This window comes from Lemur catta, chromosome 2, assembly GCF_020740605.2.
Source record: "Lemur catta isolate mLemCat1 chromosome 2, mLemCat1.pri, whole genome shotgun sequence".
NCBI classification, from domain to species: domain Eukaryota; kingdom Metazoa; phylum Chordata; class Mammalia; order Primates; family Lemuridae; genus Lemur; species Lemur catta.
Genome location: NC_059129.1, coordinates 66,265,347 through 66,282,937, shown reverse-complemented (window position 1 = coordinate 66,282,937; position 17,591 = coordinate 66,265,347). Strand labels below are relative to the sequence as shown.

Sequence of the window (17,591 nt, the reverse complement as noted above, 5' to 3'; positions counted from 1 at the left end):
AGCAAAATCTCTACAAAAAAATAGAAAAATTAGCAACGTGTGGTGGCACATGCCTGTAGTCACAGCTACTCAGGAGGCTGAGGCAGAAGGATCCCTTGAACCCAGGAGCTTGAGGTTGCAGTGACCTATGATGACGCCACTGCACTCCACGGCCTGGGCAACAGAGCAAGACCCTGTCTCCAAAAGAAAAAAAGATGGCCAACAAATATATGGAAAAAAATTAATATCACTAATCATCAGGGAAATGCAAATCAAAACCACAATGATACACCATCTTATCCCAGTAAGAATGGCTATTACCAAAAAGAACAAAAAATAAATGCTGGTGAGGATGTAGAAAAAGAGGAACTCATATACTGTTGGAGGGGATGTAAATTAGAATAGCAATTATGGAAAACAGTATGGAGGTTCCTCAGAAAACTGCAAATATGGCTGGGCACAATGGCTCACGCCTGTAATCCTAGCACTCTGGGAGGCTGAGACGGGTGGATTGTTGGAGGTCAGGAGTTCGAGACCATCCTGACCAAGAGCAAGACCTCGTCTCTACTAAAAATAGAAATAAATTATCTGGACAACTAAAAGTATATATAGAAAAAAATTAGCCGGGCATGGTGGCGCATGCCTGTAGTACCAGCTACTCAGGAGGCTGAGGCAGGAGGATCGCTTAAGCCCAGGAGTTTGAGGTTGCTGTGAGCTAGGCTGACACCACGGCACTCACTCTAGCCCGGGCAACAGAGTGAGACTCTGTCTCAAAAAAAAAAAAAGAAAGAAAGAAAGAAAGAAAAAAGAAAACTGCAAATATAACTACTATATGACCCAGCAATCCCACTCTTGGGTATATATATCCAAAGGAAAAGAAATCACTATGTTAAAGAGATATCTACACTTCCATGGTTGTCACAGCAGTATTCACAATAGCCCAGATACTCAATCAACCTAAGTGTCTATCAACAGATAAATGGATAAAGAAAATGTGGTATATATACACAATGGAATACCATTTAGCCATAAAAAAGAACAAAATTCTATCATTCGTAGAAACAGAGACGAGCTAGGAGGACATGTTAAGTGAAAAAAGCCAGGCACAGAAAGATAAATACAGCATGTTCTCACACATCTGTGGAAGCTAAAAAGGTCGAACTCACGGAAGTAGAGAGTAGAAAAGGGGTTACTAGAAGCAGGGAAGAGTAAAGGGAAGAAGTACATGAGACAAGGGTTGGTTAATGGATAAAAAAATACAGCTAGATATGAGGAAACATTCCATAGCCCTACACGGTGACTACAATTAACAATTTATTGTATATTTTCAAATAGCTGGAAAAGTGGATTTTGAATGTTCCCAATGATGAATGTTTGAGGTGATAAGTATGCTAATTACCCTGAGTTGATCATTACACATTGTACAAAGGTGTCAAAATATCACACTGTACCCCATAAATATGTGCAATTATGCGTCAATAAAAAATAAGAAAAGAAAAAAATACAATTCTCAAATATAAGATTAATGGTATAATAGGTTCACTGAAGTACAGAAGTTTTTTAAAAAAAATACTAGTACTCAGAATAAACAAAAAGGTCAAAGATTCCAGTGCAAATATAGAATGAATTTGTATGTGTAGTTGGATACACAGATGTAATTAGTCTGCACAAATACTCCCTATATCCCCCAAAAAAGTACAAATAGGGAGGAAAATAATAAATATCTGAAAACTGGATTTTAGTGGAACAGGGAGTCACTATGTTTAGTTCAATGTACTGTGTCAGTGAAAATGTTGCCCAAGAGAAACAAGAAGCCATAAAACTCATAAATACCTATTAAATCTCAGTGACATACTAGACACCAACCCTTTTTCCAGAACAACTGCAATGTAATTTTTTCCAATATTACACAGATTAATTCTGTCTCTAGTGATGAAGAAGCCCCAAACTCAAAGGTATGATTAAAAGTCAAAAATTCATGTGCCAAAAAAGGGACTAAATCACACTATCCTGAGAAGCTTTTTAAAACTGGTCTTAACATAAATTACAATATTTTGCTCAGAAAGAAAACGACACAAGCTAAAATTCTTTCATTAAACAACACTGACTGGTGTCAAGTATGATAATATTAATGGCATTTAAGAAAGCAATGATTACATGTGCATGTTAGCAAGTATTTTCCTTTACAGTTGAAAAAACATAAGTATACAATACGAATCAACTCTTAGCAAATATGCAGGATACTTGTAAGAGTTCAATGACTTTTTGATTTGCTTAAGCTCCAAAAACCGTGCTATAGGAAAGCTCTTTTTTAATTTAGTCAATGATGATTTTGCAAGCCATGATGTAGCCTGGAAAGGACATCTTGGTCTCACTGAAGGTACAGTAGCTTCAAGTGCTATCTGAATGAAAGACTGCTCTGAATAACCATTTATCTACAATGTGTCTATCTTCCTGGTCTAAGGCAGTGCTAAACTACACAGTAAAAAATAAATAAATCAAATTACAACCATTGAACATTTCTTTTCAATGTACCATACTAAGAAATGGATCCTAAAAACAAGATTTATGAATCACAGCTGTCAGCGTAAACATTTTCACCACGTCCCTGATAAGGCCAGTAAACATCATTTCAATGATTTTGAATACAATCCTCAAGTAGTATATATAAATAATATATTCATTAGTTTGAACACATCACTTGGGAAAATATTATTTTAAATTTAAGGGTAACGGGATTTTGTTTTAGAATATATAGAATATCAATAACTGGTCTGATCAAGAACTAATATTTCCCCAATATTTAATTATTTTTCTCACTCACTGGAGGTTAAACAAACAAACAAAAAAACTATTACTGGGCACATCTACAAACCATATGCAAACACTGCAGTTAGATAAAGCAAACACAGAGTCAAAAGCATTCAAAAAGAGGATCAGGTATCTATTGCCTGCTATCTCTCAAAATGAAACAATTAGCATCCCAACTTTTATGATTCTGACAGAGCACTAAAAAGTAATCTTCTATGTTTCTTGCCTATTTTTATAATTTTTAAAACTATGATTTTTGGAGACAGCTGAAATGCAAGCAACTCAACTACGTCAACAAAAAAATTGGTCTTTAACAACTACAGAGACCAACCTAGTTCATCGTATCAGAGAACAAGATGTAGTAGTTATTTTGTTTGCTAATTTTATCATTGTCAAAACTAACGTTACAAAATAACCAAATCAATAGCTTTCATTGGCCCCGGAAATACAGATAGGATCATTCTCCTACTTAGCTTCAAGACCAATTAGTAAAAGCCTATAAAGCCACGCACAACCATCTGGCTAAGAACTACATTGTATTTAATTTATAACAAAAAGGTGAAGTAAACTTATCAACAGTTCAAAGTTACTGTTCACACAGGGTTTTCATTAATAGTTACAATAAGATTTCTTATTTGCAATTCTCTCTTAACAAACAAAAAGTTAAAAAATTTTTCAAAAATGTTTTCAATTTTGCCCTCAGAAAATGTGTGGACCTTTTACAGAGCCAAACAACTCCAAGGGCAAAAGAACTTTGAAGGAAACAAGATAAATCCCCTGGCACAATGAAATTTAAACAATCCTAGACAGAAGAGCTTTATTATTATTTTAAGTTTCCCCCACATAACCCCTTACATATCTTAAGAACATATATACTATACATACATTAATACAAACAGTTCTGCTAGAGAATCCAAGAAAAATAATTGTAGCAAACAAATTTTAATATTAGAAAATTTATAAAGTAATTCTACTTAAGTTCTTAAATAATAGTTTAAAGGTAACAAAATCAAATACAAGCATTAATAAATCATACCTCAAGCACTTCAATAAAGGTGGTCTAAAAGCCTTCTATTAGCAAAAGAAATGTTCACCAAAACTGAAGAGGCTTTTCACATCAACAAAATCTTTTTCTTTTTCTTTTTTTTTTTTTTTTAAAGACAAGGAAGTAGGAATACTAGTACTACTGAAGGCTGGAATTTTAAAAGTAAAAAAGTCTAACAGGATGATACATGTGCCAATTCCAACTCCAATATAACATCCTTGAAGATAATTACAGTTCCAGCAACAAGTATTAAATGTTTTTCCTGAATTTGTACTAAACTGGGAAATAGTAAGCATACAACCACACACTGTCAAAAGTGCTTAACAATAAAGATAATCAAAACTACTGCACTGACAGGAGCACCAATATAAATAACTTCAACAATGCATACATAAAACAAAACTGTAAAAGCTTTAAAACATTTAGAATACAACAACAGAACAGTGTAAACCTAAGGGATAACACAACACAATGTAAATAATTCAGAGATAGACCAACACCAAGCAATTCAAAAGATCTCAGTATTAAGGAGTTGTTAAAATGGAAAGATTCCTAGTAGCAGTGTTGAGGTCTTCAGGCAGAGTAATCTGATAAATTAAGAATTTTTGGGTGAATAGCAGAACACCCATTCTAAACTTTAAGTATTACTATATTAAATTTAAAATATTAGGTACAAAATATTAAAAGAAAATTAAAAATATACTGAAAAACTGTACTGCAGGAACAGTCTAGAGTCACTGGAAAACAAACCAATATCATCACATAAACCTGTGAACTTACTCTAGGGAATGGTGAGGTAAAGCCTTACTGCTCCATGTATGACTGATTTACCTTTAACCTAATTTTAGCTTACAGAATAGCTAATTTGCCACAAAGTTTATAGTAGTATTTTCTTTGCTTTATGAAAGAAAAACTACATGTTTTTATATGTTAACATAATCCCACAGTAATTTCCAAGAATAGAAAACTACAGAGTTACTATAGCCTTTCAGCTACCTCAACTATAGATCCTGTTCTGTCCAACAGAAACATACTGCAAGCCACATGTGATTTTAAATCTTCAAGTAGCCATTTTTAATTTAAAAAAGTAAAGAGAAGCCGGGCACAGTGGCTCACGCCTGTAATCCTAGCACTCTGGGAGGCCGAGGCAGGTGGATCGTTTGAGCTCAGGAGTTTGAGACCAGCCTGAGCAAGAGCGAGACCCCGTCTCTACTAAAAATAGAAAGAAATTATATGGACAGCTAAAAATATATATAGAAAAAATTAGTCAGGCATAGTGTCGAATGCCTGTAGTCCCAGCTACTTGGGAGGCTGAGGCAGGAGGATTGCTTGAACCCAGGAGTTTGAGGTTGCTGTCAGTGAGGCTGACGCCACAGCACTCTAGCCCTGGCAACAGAGTGAGACTCTGTCTCAAAAAAAAAAAAAAAAAAAAGTAAAGAGAACAAAGAAAACAGGTAAAATTAATTTTAATAATAAATTTAACCAAAAATATCCAAAATATCACTTCAACACATAATGAGCATAAAAAAATTAATGAAATATTTTATCTCCTTTTCATATTGATTCTTCAAAATCTAATGTGCATTATTTTACAGCACATCTCAATTAGGACCAGATTCATTGTAAGTGATCAATAGTTTTTTATGTGGCTAGTGGTCTCTGTACTGGACAGCAGAGGTCTAGAGTTCTGTCTCTGGTTTTGAGATACATGCACAAAATACCAAAGGAGCTGAAATGGGAGCAAACAATTCATTAGATTTGAAAGACCAGAAGGGACACTGGGAAAGGTCAATTCAGCCTTCCCCCTTGAATCCAACAGGCCTAAGGAAGGTGACATGTTCCAATTTGCCAGGCAATCCCTATTTGCTAGGGAGAGTCCCAATTTACACCTGTTGTCATGATGCAATTATTAACAGCATCCCCTGTAATTCTCAGAAGTGTCCCGCATTAGATGATAAATTATATGGTCACCCTACCTATACCCATAATATCCTCAAAGATAACTTCACACTCCTTGAAAGAATATTTAGTATATATTCTAATTCTGATGCCTGGAAAAGAAGCTCTAAATTCATAGAAAAGAACCCTAAATTTACTACCCTCATCATTCCAAAAAAAAAAAAAAAAAAAAGCTGCTTAAAATTCTTTTTATTTTAAATTGCAGACTAAAAAAAAAAGTAAGAATTACCTGTTGAACAAGGCATCTGGAAATTGGGATCATTGCTATCCAAAACAGGCAAACAGAACTGGTTACTTGCAGATCCTAGCATAGGATCCTTATCGCTGAGCATGTTCTTCAGCGAGTCCTCTAAGACATTTTGACTTGCACTAAAATCCTCACAGACTTCATTCTCCAGGTTGGATCCTAGAAATAGGGCATCATCTAAGTGTTCAGTAGGAATTAAATGATTAAATGTATCAACTATATCCATGAAGACTTCTGTGTGTCTTTCAGCCCTATAGAAAGACAAAAAAAATACCATAAGAAATAAAGCTATCAATTGAAAATCACCTAATACCAAATTATTTTAATAGTTTTGAGTCGAAGAACACACGTAAGGTATTTCTGATTTGTTGTTTCAAAAAAAAAAAATCTTCATTGTTTTTAGAATATACAATTGGAAATGTAGAACAAATCTTTACTAAATGTTTCTTCATCATGCATGTAGAATATCATTTTACCAGAAATCCTATTGTTTACTCAATTCATTATTTTTAAGAAAAAAATTATGTATAATTTGACACATCTGAAAAAGTTACATGGCTCAAACCATAAAAACCATATGTTTTTAACCATAACCTTTTCATAAATTAAGAATTAGACAGTCCATGTTAAAAGAGCTAAAATCAAATTGTTTAAATTATTGTCCCATACCTGTTAAAAACTGTAAAGTAGCCTTGTTTTGTTTATAAAGCATTTAAATTGTTTAAAGAAAGGTAATACATATAAACAAAAAACTTTTTTTGTGGGAGCAGGGGAAGAAAATGGAAAAAAAACTGTTAACCCAACAAAATCAAAGTTAAAAAAACTACACACGCATGCAAAGATGTGCACATACACAAATTTTTTTAGGGTCCCCCCTTTAGAAGAAAACAAGAGAAATGACAAGAAAACAATGTATATCATGTATTTAAATTTATTTTAGTAAGTTATATGTGGTCTATACATATATATATCAAGTTAATCACCTATTTGAACTGTACCTACATATTAGGTATTGCTTGGCAAAAGTCATTTCAAGCTCTAAAGGAGCCTCAATTATCAAAAGTTGAATAATTTTCAACATTGGTTTTAGAGAAAACTGTAGCAACATATTTTGGAGGAGGGGAAGTTAACAACAAAAAAAAAATTAATATTCTGTTAACCAGAAAATTGCACTGATTAGCCCAGAACATCCTGGGCTCCATAATTCCAAGGACTTTTTAGATTAGCTCCAAATTTACCAAAATTTTCTCAAATTGGTCTTGAATTCTTCCCCCTATAAAAATGAGAAGAGGAAGTTCAGAGATATTCTAACATTTACTGGGTATATATTATATGCCATCCAATAAACAGAATCTATTATTATCCTTGTCTTACAAAGAAAATGAACTTAAATAATTTAAATGTCTTCCCCAAAGTCAAAAAACAGAGCCAAAATTCAAACCTAGGTTTCAAGTTCCACAGCCAATGCCCCCAAGTATTACCCTTTCATGGTGAGCTAAGGAGCTAGGAAGATTTGACTCTTTGAACAATTTTCCTACACATCAGTGGTTGCCTGGGGCTGCAGATAAAGGACAGATGGACTGCAAAGGGACAACCAGATACTTTGGAGGATGATGGAAATGTCCTAAATCTTTGTTGTGATACTAGTTTCATGAATCTGTTCATTTTTAATGGACTCAGTTTACTGTACCTCATTTTAAAAAAAAGAAAAAAAAAACAAAGAAAATTCCCTTATTCTCACAAAAGTTAATCCCCTTCTAAGAAGAGGAGTTTTAGTACTGTTTCTCAAATTTTGCTATTTTACACTGAAATATTAATAAAGCACTGAAACAGAATGTTAACATTTTACTGACTTGCTGCTTATTTTACATGCATTCTCTAACAGAAAATTGTAGATAGCAATACCAATAAAAACTCAAGAAAAGTCCCCTTAAGAATTCCCTACAACTATATGATCTCAGTATCTAAGAAAGGCTTAATAATCATACATCACCAATATTTCTGCTAATATGTTTTTAGGTTCCAAATAAATTTTGGTATATTAAATTCTGGTAATTAAAAATAATTTACAAAAAAAAATTTACTAAATGTTTACAAAATTCAGTAGACTAAAACTACCAATGAATTTATTTATCTGAATGTGCTGGAATCCAAAGTTTACCACAGGCCAAAGCTACCTCCTCTTCAGAGAGCTGCATCCCAATAAGTAACGTTTTTTTCTCAGATGAATCAAAAAGAAAAAATGGCCATTTCAGCTCTAGAAACAAACGGCTAACTTTTCTTCCAAAAATGGTATGCTGACTCTACTGAAAATGCACTCATTCCCATAGCAATACAAGGCTAGCAAATTCTGCAAACTTCGCCTGTGGTCTTTCTGTTGCACTAACTATATGCTGTGCGCTTTCAAGTGTTAGGGACATTCAGAAGTTATGCTCACACAGCTCAAGATCACATAGCTATAAAGAAGACCAGCTCATTCTAACTAGTCATCTAAATGGGCAATTTTTTTTCTTTTTTTATATTTTATTTTAAATAAAAAATTTTTAGATTAGACTAGACCCAAGATTTTTTTTCAGTAATACTGCTGTTAGTGAAACCATACCAAAGCTTTACTTAAAAATGCCTTCAGAGCCTGTGTCATATTTTTTAAAGATCAATTTTTTTAAAGTAGAGCATATTGTAAATAAAATGGGTGAATCCAACTTTCCAGTACTGTTTTTTAATCAAAACTAGTATGACTTACAGTGTGCTTCCCTTTATTTAAATAGGCATTATCAGGAAAAAAGTTTCCATGGTTACAAGTGGAGAAAAACTGGCTATAAAAAGTTACATTTCTTTAATAATATCTTTTATTTTTTGGTGTTTATTAAGCAGCTACCATTGCATGAGACACGTTTACTAGGCTAATGAAAATGGGAATCTTCTGGCCAGCGCAGTGGCTCACACCTGTAATCCTAGCATTCTGGGAGGCCAAGGCAAGAGGACTGCTTGAGCTCAGGAGTTAGAGACCAGCCTGAGCAAGAGTGAGACCGCCCCTACGAAAAATAGAAAAATTAACAGGCACTATGGCACTCCCACTTGTAGTCGCACTTGGGAGGCTGAGGCAGGAGGACAGATAGAGCCCAGGAGTTGCAGGTTGCAGTGAGTTATGATGATACCACTGTACTCTAGCCTAGGGCAACAAGAGTAAGACTGTCTTAAAAAAAAAAAAAAAAAGAAAGAAAGAAAAGAAAAAAGAAAAGAAAAGAAAAAAGAAAAAGAAAGGAAAAGAAAAAAGGGAAAACTGGGCATCTTCTAAGACAGAATGGAGTATAAACCATCCCAAATTTATGGGTCCAAAGAAGACAATTCCACAAGACAAACTGATTAATGAGACTAATTTTTCTTATGTGGGTCCAACTGGCTCTGGAAGCAATTCCAAGGGAAAAATGCCAAAAATGGTAGTAAACAGCCATCCAACAAGACTATTATGAAAGTAATATTTATTGGATGTATAAAGTAACTCATTTTAAAAAATCAGTTTCAGATATCAAGTGATCAGCATCAAAAATAAAATTAAAATTCTCATGCTAAAGAGGAAAATAAATGTTAACCAATTGCAGAAATATTTACTCACTTAATAGGGACACACTAATCTTCTAAAACCAATGTTGTATCCTGGTTTGGATCATGGAACAGAAAAAGGGCAGTAGCAAAAAAAAACTGGTGAAATCAGAATAAAGTCTGTAATTTAGTTAACAGTAATGCACCCACAGCAATCTTTTAGTCTGATAAAGGCACTAACATGTCAGATGTCAATAATCAGGAAAACTGGATGAAAGGTACACATAAACTCTATACTCTTTGTAACATATCCATAAATCTAAAACTATTCCAAAATAAAAAAGTCTTTTAAAAAAACCACTAATCTAAGATAGAGTGCCCTAAAATACCTAAGTAATGTGGATAGACAAAGATAATCAGAACTAATTAAGGGGAAAATTTAAGAGCCAATTTAGTGTCTTCATTAATTATACAGACAGCTTGATTTAAACAAATTACTGTTTCTTAAATTGAAATTTTACCTAAATGCTTCCTTACATTTGTCATTCTAAATTTAATAATTAAAACATAACCCTATGCAGGGTGTATTTTAAAGGACTAATGATATGTGTGTATCCAATTAAATTAATATTAGTAATTTGGGAACGTACATGCTAAAGTCAGAAATTGCTTCTGGGTTCAGAGTCACAACTCATGTTTACAGACAATAGAATGTATGTAGCTAAGTCAGAGAATTGGATAATCTACATAATTCAAAATTATTCATTTACTCATAAATGTATTAAGCATCTACTACAAAGCACTGTAAGTGCCAGTGAAACAAACTCACCTCAAATTCAAGGAACTCACAATCCAAAACAGAATATAGACATATAAACAAAGAGAAAACATGTAAACATCACAACAAAATATGAAGTGCCATATTGAAGAGTTGCAGATAGCACCACAGAAGAAGGTGAAACTCAGTAGGCCAAGAAAGGCTAAGGAGGTGATGTGTGAGCTGTATCCTACAGGTCCAGAGGATATTCTAGACAAAGGAAACAGCATTTGCTAATTATGAATGGCTCAGAGTTTGGTCCTAATGGACCATTTATAAAGACTCAGAATAAAATTCAAAATAATTAGTACTAACATTTCAAATAAAATTTAATCTGAGCCCAAAGATATTTTCTGCTTTAAAATACTTGTTTCATCTTTAATTCTCAGGAAATTATACTGCAGCCAAATTATTTTATACTAACAAAATCAGCCTATGTTATTTTCTAAGTGTTTCAGATATGGATAGAATCCAAAAAGAAGAGATTGAGAAAAAGTACCAACAGCAAAAAAATTATACTTCTACAAACACTCACTTTAAATTAAAAGTAAATTAAAATTATCTATCTCAACTTTTTAAAACATTTTCAAAGTAAAGCTATATATTTTATCATATTATTTCTTCAAAAAGAAAAAAAATTAAGCCTAACAATCACAAGAGCTATCAAGTGTCTAAGAAGTGACACACTATTCACATGGCCTGAGAGAAGCAAAAAAAAAAAAAAGTTATATGCCACGATGAAGCCCTGTTTCATGTAGTAGTCTACATTTCTGTGTGTTGGTTGGGGTTGGCGGGATGGGGAGGGGAACAAAAATATATCAGGAGATTATGAAGAAAAATTAAACAGGGTAATAGTGATGGTGGTGGTGATGGGGGGAGCAGTGTACATATGATAGTAAATGAAGGCCTCACTAACAGAGTAGCATTTGAGCCAAAACCTGAAGTGAGAGAGCGATCAATGCGTGAATGGGTAAAAGCAATCCAGGCAAAGACAGAGAAGTACTAAGGCCTTAGAAGTGGAGCTTACTTGATGCCCTTCAGCTCCTACACTATCATTTAAATTAGGCAGTCTTTCCTTGTCATAGTTTCCTTGTAGGAAAAAAAAAATTTAATTAAAAAATTCAGCAGTCAATTTCATCAAGCATGCTTACTAAGAACAAATTTCTAATAGGCAGTAGTAGAATAATAAAAGTACTACTACTACTAATGATGATAAAACATAAAACTTAATGAGGTACAACTTCATGCCAGGTACTGTTCTACACACTTTACATCTGTAATTCTCAATCAGAGGTGATTATTATGCCCATCAAAGGACATTTGGCCATGTCCAGAGACATTTTTGGTCATCGCCAAGTGGAGAGGGTGCTATTCACACCTAGTAAATACATTATTAATGCACTAGGACAGCCCCGCAAAAAATCATTATCCAGCCAAAAATGTTATCAGTGTCAAGGTTAAGAAACTCTGCTCTACATTTATTAATTCGTTTAGTACTCACAACAATCTCATTACAATAATCCCAATTACACAAAAAATAAAATAAAATAAAATTGGGATCAGAGAGATTAAACTATTTGCTATAGTAAGTAGTGGAGCACAAATATAAACCCAGAAAATTTCATTCAAGAGTCAATGTGCTTACCACTACCCTACATTATCTCTTATAAAGTTAAATTCACTGAATATTTATCATGTTCAGGGCACTGTGCTAAACAAGTTAAATGCATTATACCACTTAATCTTCTTAACCACACAATTAGGCAGTTATTATTATTCTCAATTTACAAGAGAGGCTAAAGCTTAGCAAAGTTATAACCAATATTACAGAATAAATAAGTGATAGAGCTGGGACTCAAATCCACTCTATGTTACACCAAGGTCATTTCTTAACAACTATGGTATAACAACATTAGGAGAATCATAGGTTATTCTTCCAGGATGGAGTCAAATTACTAAATGATTAGGCCACGTGGCATGACACTATACTATCAAGTAAAATTCTACAAAGCAATGCAGCCTAACCACCTACTCTACGCACCCACTTCAAATTCTGATCCAGTGTCGTTAGAATCCATTGGCAAGACATCATAAAAGAAACAAGTATCATAACTTACTTTCCAAATATACAAGGTAAAAAGAAGATACCAAGGTGTCTGCTCTACAAAGACAACTAAGACCAAAACAGACCTAAGACCCTAGAAAACTATCAAGTAGAAACTGAAACTGGCAAAAGCAGAATTACAGTAGGCAACGGTAGTAAGAAAAGAGTTAACTTCAAAGTTTACGGCTACACTGGCATCATAACAGACATTATAAGGAGTATTAAAAGTTTGAATTAACTACAGAAGTAGTGGACCTAGCTCATCATTAAAACTATGACCTAGGCCAGGGTTGGGGAACCTTCAGCCTTGGGGCCACATGTGGCCTTCTGGATCCTTGAATACAGCCTTTTGACTGAATCCAAACTTCACAGAACAAATTCCTTTATTAAAAGAATTTGTTCTGTAAAATCTGGAATTGGTGGAGAGGCCACACTTGGGGATCTGGACCCCTGACTGAGGTAATAACACTTCAAGCTAACAAGTACTTGGCACATACTATATGCCTGGCCCTGTGTATTGTATGCATTATCTCATTAGCTTCTCACAATTACCCCATAAGGTAGGTGCAGTTCTTTTTCACTCTTTTGAGCAAACTGAGGCCCAGGTAATTACATAATTTGCCAAAGGTAACATACCCAGTATTCTCAAATTTGAACCAAGACAGTGTGACTCCTAAGCATGCACTTTTAAATTCTATACTTTATGCACTCTACTTGCACGACAATATTAATTTTTACAGTTTTAATACATCATTAATGAAATCTTAAAAAATAATAGAAACAAAAGGGACTCATCCTTCTTCTAAAATAAAGCAGGAAATATGCATTTAGCCATCTTCTATATATAAAAAACAAAATGGTTATCCTCAGTGTATATGAATAACATCATTTGGAGGAAAAGCAAATTATCAACTACAAACTTTGCAATTTATTTTCAGTCTAAACTTTTGTTTTCGGCCGGGTGCAGTGGCTCACGCCTGTAATCCTAGCACTCTGGGAGGCCGAGGCGGGCGGATTGTTTGAGCTCAGGAGTTCGAGACCAGCCTGAGCAAGAGCGAGACCCCCGTCTCTACTAAAAATAGAAAAGAAATTATACGGACAGCTAAAAACATATATATATATAGAAAAAATTAGCCAGGCATGGTGGTACATGCCTGTAGTCCCAGCTACTTGGGAGGCTGAGGCAGGAGGATTGCTCAAGCCCAGGAGTTTGAGGTTGCTGTGAGCTAGGCTGACGCCACGGCACTCTAGCCTGGGCAACAGAGTGAGACTGTCTCAAAAAATAAAAAAATAAATAAATAAACTTTTGTTTTCATGTGCCCAGCTCACACAAATTATGAATGAATTAAAATGCTGTTTAACCTTTCTGTATAATCTACTATGCCATTCAAACTATCTAATAAAGTTAGATAATACCAACAGATTAAAACTTCTGGATGATATCTTGAAATTTTTACTTATTTCTCTACATCCTCCTTCACTGTACAAATGATCACAAAATTTTTAAATGCCTGACCATTAAATAATGGTCTAAATTAAATATATAATGCATGGCAATAATTGTCCAGTCTACACATTTGGCAATTCCTTATACAATACCATTCATAACTTTTGAAATACATTGCTCTTTAACTCTAAAACACTGATTTAACATCTTATGTCTTTGAATCTTGTTTCCCAGACTATACTATGTTCCTTTAGAGTAGAAACAGCACCTGGGTCTCATATATTTTTAATCAAATCAATGCTTTCAATATCCTTCCAAGTGTAATCAAAGGGCAACAATTAAAGCAGAATGAGTTTTTACTGATCTAATAAATGCAACTATCATAAATGTGTAACAGTTTGCCAAGTCATTTTTGTAGTTTAAAAAAAAATATGCTTCTGAAAAGATACTCCAGGATTCCCAGAGGTTGCTCCAAGAAACAGAGCCCAAGAAGTACTGTTCCAGAAAAGAAAGAAATCCAGCAGCCACTTGTCAAAAATAATTTCTGAAATGTTATGAATGAAAACATTTAGAAATCAGCATTCTAAGAATCCTGAACTCCCTGACACTGTGAGGTGAAGTTATGGGTAATACACAAAACTAGATGCTGATCAATAAACTGCATTATCTCATTAAAAAATAGAAAAGGTATTATCTCCAAAAAATATATATTAATAAAAAAGATTTTGAGAAATTAAAATGGAACTTCATCTGTGTAAGAAAAAAGGTGCACATTTAATAAAGCAAAATGTATCAAAAAAACAAACACCATATTACCTTGTCAAGAAAGATATTCAGTATCTGTTTTAGTAACTGAAACACAGAACCCTATATGTGCATAATTTTCATTCACCAGTTTTTCCAAGTATACCCCATACTACGTAAAAATCTAAGCTCTAAATTTTGCAGCAAATCCACATTTTCACTTCCTGTCTTCCAACTTTTATCAGTAATCCATAAGTCAGACTATTGATCTTTCCCAGCTGATTTCAATACTCATTTAAATTTTAACATGGTTTAAATGATTAATATAAAATAGACAAATTCCTTTCAATTTTGTCTTGAAATTTGCATTTGACCAAATCTATTTTTTACCTATATTGATGCAGACCACTTCCCTTAGCTCTAACTTCTTTGAATATGAAACATATAAGTATACCATAAGATCAACATGATACACTTAGTTACCTGAGGTCTACCTCAACAGAGAATGCATAACTAATTCAGTATGACAAATAAGTTCACTGTTCTCCCAACAGGATGCAAAAGCAGTACAATTAATTACATTTTTGTACTCTTCAATAAATGAACCTATAAAGCATGCGAGCAACAGAGGAAAACTTTGGTCCCATCACTGACTCATTTGTTATTGTTTTGACAAGTCACCGATACAGCTATCAAAAAAAAGCTTAAAATCTAAAGTTGTAATCTTTTTAAATAAAAGTGGCCCATTTCAGGACTGAAAATGCGGCTTGATCAGAGCGGTAATAATTCCTAACAGTCCTCCCTTAAATTCTGTTACTATCCCTGGAAAATGAAGTATGTATATAAAAATAATATCTGATAATTATGACGGAGCAAAGAATCATTATGGTTATATATAACTAATAAACAGGAAAATGAAAAGAAAAAATTAGTGATGAAAGGTCTAAGTGGTAGCAAAAGTTAAAAATTACTATTTGAAATAACAATACTCTTTACACATCTTTTGTGTTTTGGAATAGAGCTATAAATTCAAAATTAAGAGTATGCTACAACAGAAAAGTTCCTCGTTCTTTGTCTCCTATCACAAACACACATCTTCCCCTACACACACTTTCACAATCCTAAACATTTCATTCACACGAATCAAAAAATGGTGGAAAATGAATAACTGAGGCATAGTTTTAAACAACCAAGTTGGAAAAGGGAAGACAAGTTCGACCCCAAAATAGTAACTAAATACAACAATGTACTATTTATGTACTCCCGACGTAGTTCACTGTATCATTTTTAAATTTTAGCTTAAAATAAGGTAGTAAAATTTGTATCTGGGAAAGCTCAGTAATCGATCTTTTTAAATTAAGTACCTCTACATGCAACAAAGATTACGATTAGGTAAATATTAAAGTATTGTTGCCACTTACATTAAGCCAAGACCATATTCTACGAATGGTAACTTAATAGCACTAATAATCACATACTCGAATCATAAGGCTCCAGGAAATGGCATTTAAAAACCCAAAGATGGGCAAAGGTCATCTGACCCGGCAATACATTTCTGAGAGAAAGAAGGGACACTGGACTGTGGGCGACACCAACATTCTCTCCCATTCTCCGTATTCCCCCCACCAACCCCCCGCCCCGTGTCAGGTGATCAGTTATTTAGCACCATTAACACGTACGTATCGACAAGTGGTTCATTAAATGACACATATTACTGGAAGGCAAGATTCTAGGTTTCTCATTTCAAACTAAGCAAAAGGAGTCGACAGTTTGGGTCCCCAGGCACAAAAGCGCGCGATAACAGGAGGATAGATGGAGCACCTACTCCCATCTCCAAACGCAGGCACAAGGACTGGCCTCGCCGCCAAGGCCACCCGTTTCCCCAAACGAGGGCCAAAAGATCAATGCCGGGGCTCGCGGGGCGGGAAGAGGCCCAAGGGCCTCCGAGCCGGGCCTTCCCGGCAGCGCCCGCCGCGCCTCCGGGCCTGCGCGCCCGCGCGTCAGCGGCGGCCAAACACCCGCGCCCAGGGCCGGAGTCCCGGTCGGGAAGAGGCCACGGCCTGGACCCTCCGCCCGATGACCGCGCCACCGCGGCCGCCAGCCCAGCACAAACGGTCCCGGGCGGCAGAGGCGCGGCCCGGTTAGGCCGAGGACGTTGCGCAAGAGGCCCGAGAGGCAATTTCCCGGCCGCGCGGGAGAAAGGCGCGCAGTGCCAGCCACGGGACGGGCGGGGAGGCCCGCCGCGGCGCGGTGCGTGCGGAAGGGGACGGGGGAGGGGAGGATTGCCCGTCTCCCTGGCCGCGGCCACAGCCGCCACTCACCCAGCTCCGCCAGACGAGCGCTACCACTGGCAGCAAGAGGAAGATGGTGGCCGCTGCCGCCGCCGAGAAGGAGGAGGGGGCCCGGTGGGTGCCGCGGAGAGGGGGTACGCGCAGGACGTCGGCGTCGCTGCCACAGCCTCTCTCCCTCCCGGGAACAAGCTGCTGCTACTGACGACACTGTGACTGGCTTCCGCGCCGCCCTCCTGATCCTCGTTGCAGCCGCCGCCGCCCTGGGCCCGAGGGTCGCTTGCCTCGTGCGGACTGTGCGGCGGCGCGAGACCCCGCAGCCATCGGCGTACGGCGGCGGCGGCGCGGGAGCTGGAGCGGGGCCTCGTCACGTGACCCCACTGTTTACCGTTCCGGGGGCCGCGGCCTGCGTCGCCGCTGCGCCTGCGCCGTAGGTCCTCCCGCTCCGCGCCTCCGTGGGGCCCGGGGCTGCCCAGCCCGACGGCTCTTTTGCGCCCCTCCCTGTCCTCGTGTAGGCGGCACCGCCCGCCGGCCTCTAGCTCTCACCTCCAGGGGGCCGGGAGGCGTAAGGCAAATAGAGGAGGCCTTTTGTTCGGCTTAGTGCTTC

At 36.4% G+C, this 17,591-nt stretch overlaps 1 protein-coding gene across 3 annotated transcripts in view; it reads right to left on the bottom strand.

The window, feature by feature from the left end:
• PHF3 (PHD finger protein 3) overlaps window positions 1–17,366 on the bottom strand; it is an 86,145-nt gene extending 68,779 nt beyond the window's left edge. Inside the window, exons 1-2 of one of the 3 annotated variants that reach the window (XM_045543802.1) lie at window positions 17,018–17,366; window positions 6,024–6,200 (exon numbers count right to left, since the gene is read on the bottom strand). In XM_045543802.1, the coding sequence (XP_045399758.1) occupies window positions 6,024–6,126 (103 nt within the window). In that variant the 5' untranslated portion in view covers window positions 6,127–6,200; window positions 17,018–17,366. Of the gene's footprint in view, window positions 1–6,023; window positions 6,293–17,017 lie in introns of all 3 variants that reach the window. The other 2 variants (XM_045543801.1, XM_045543803.1) reach the window with 2 other exon arrangements.
• Window positions 17,367–17,591: the final 225 nt, after the last annotated feature.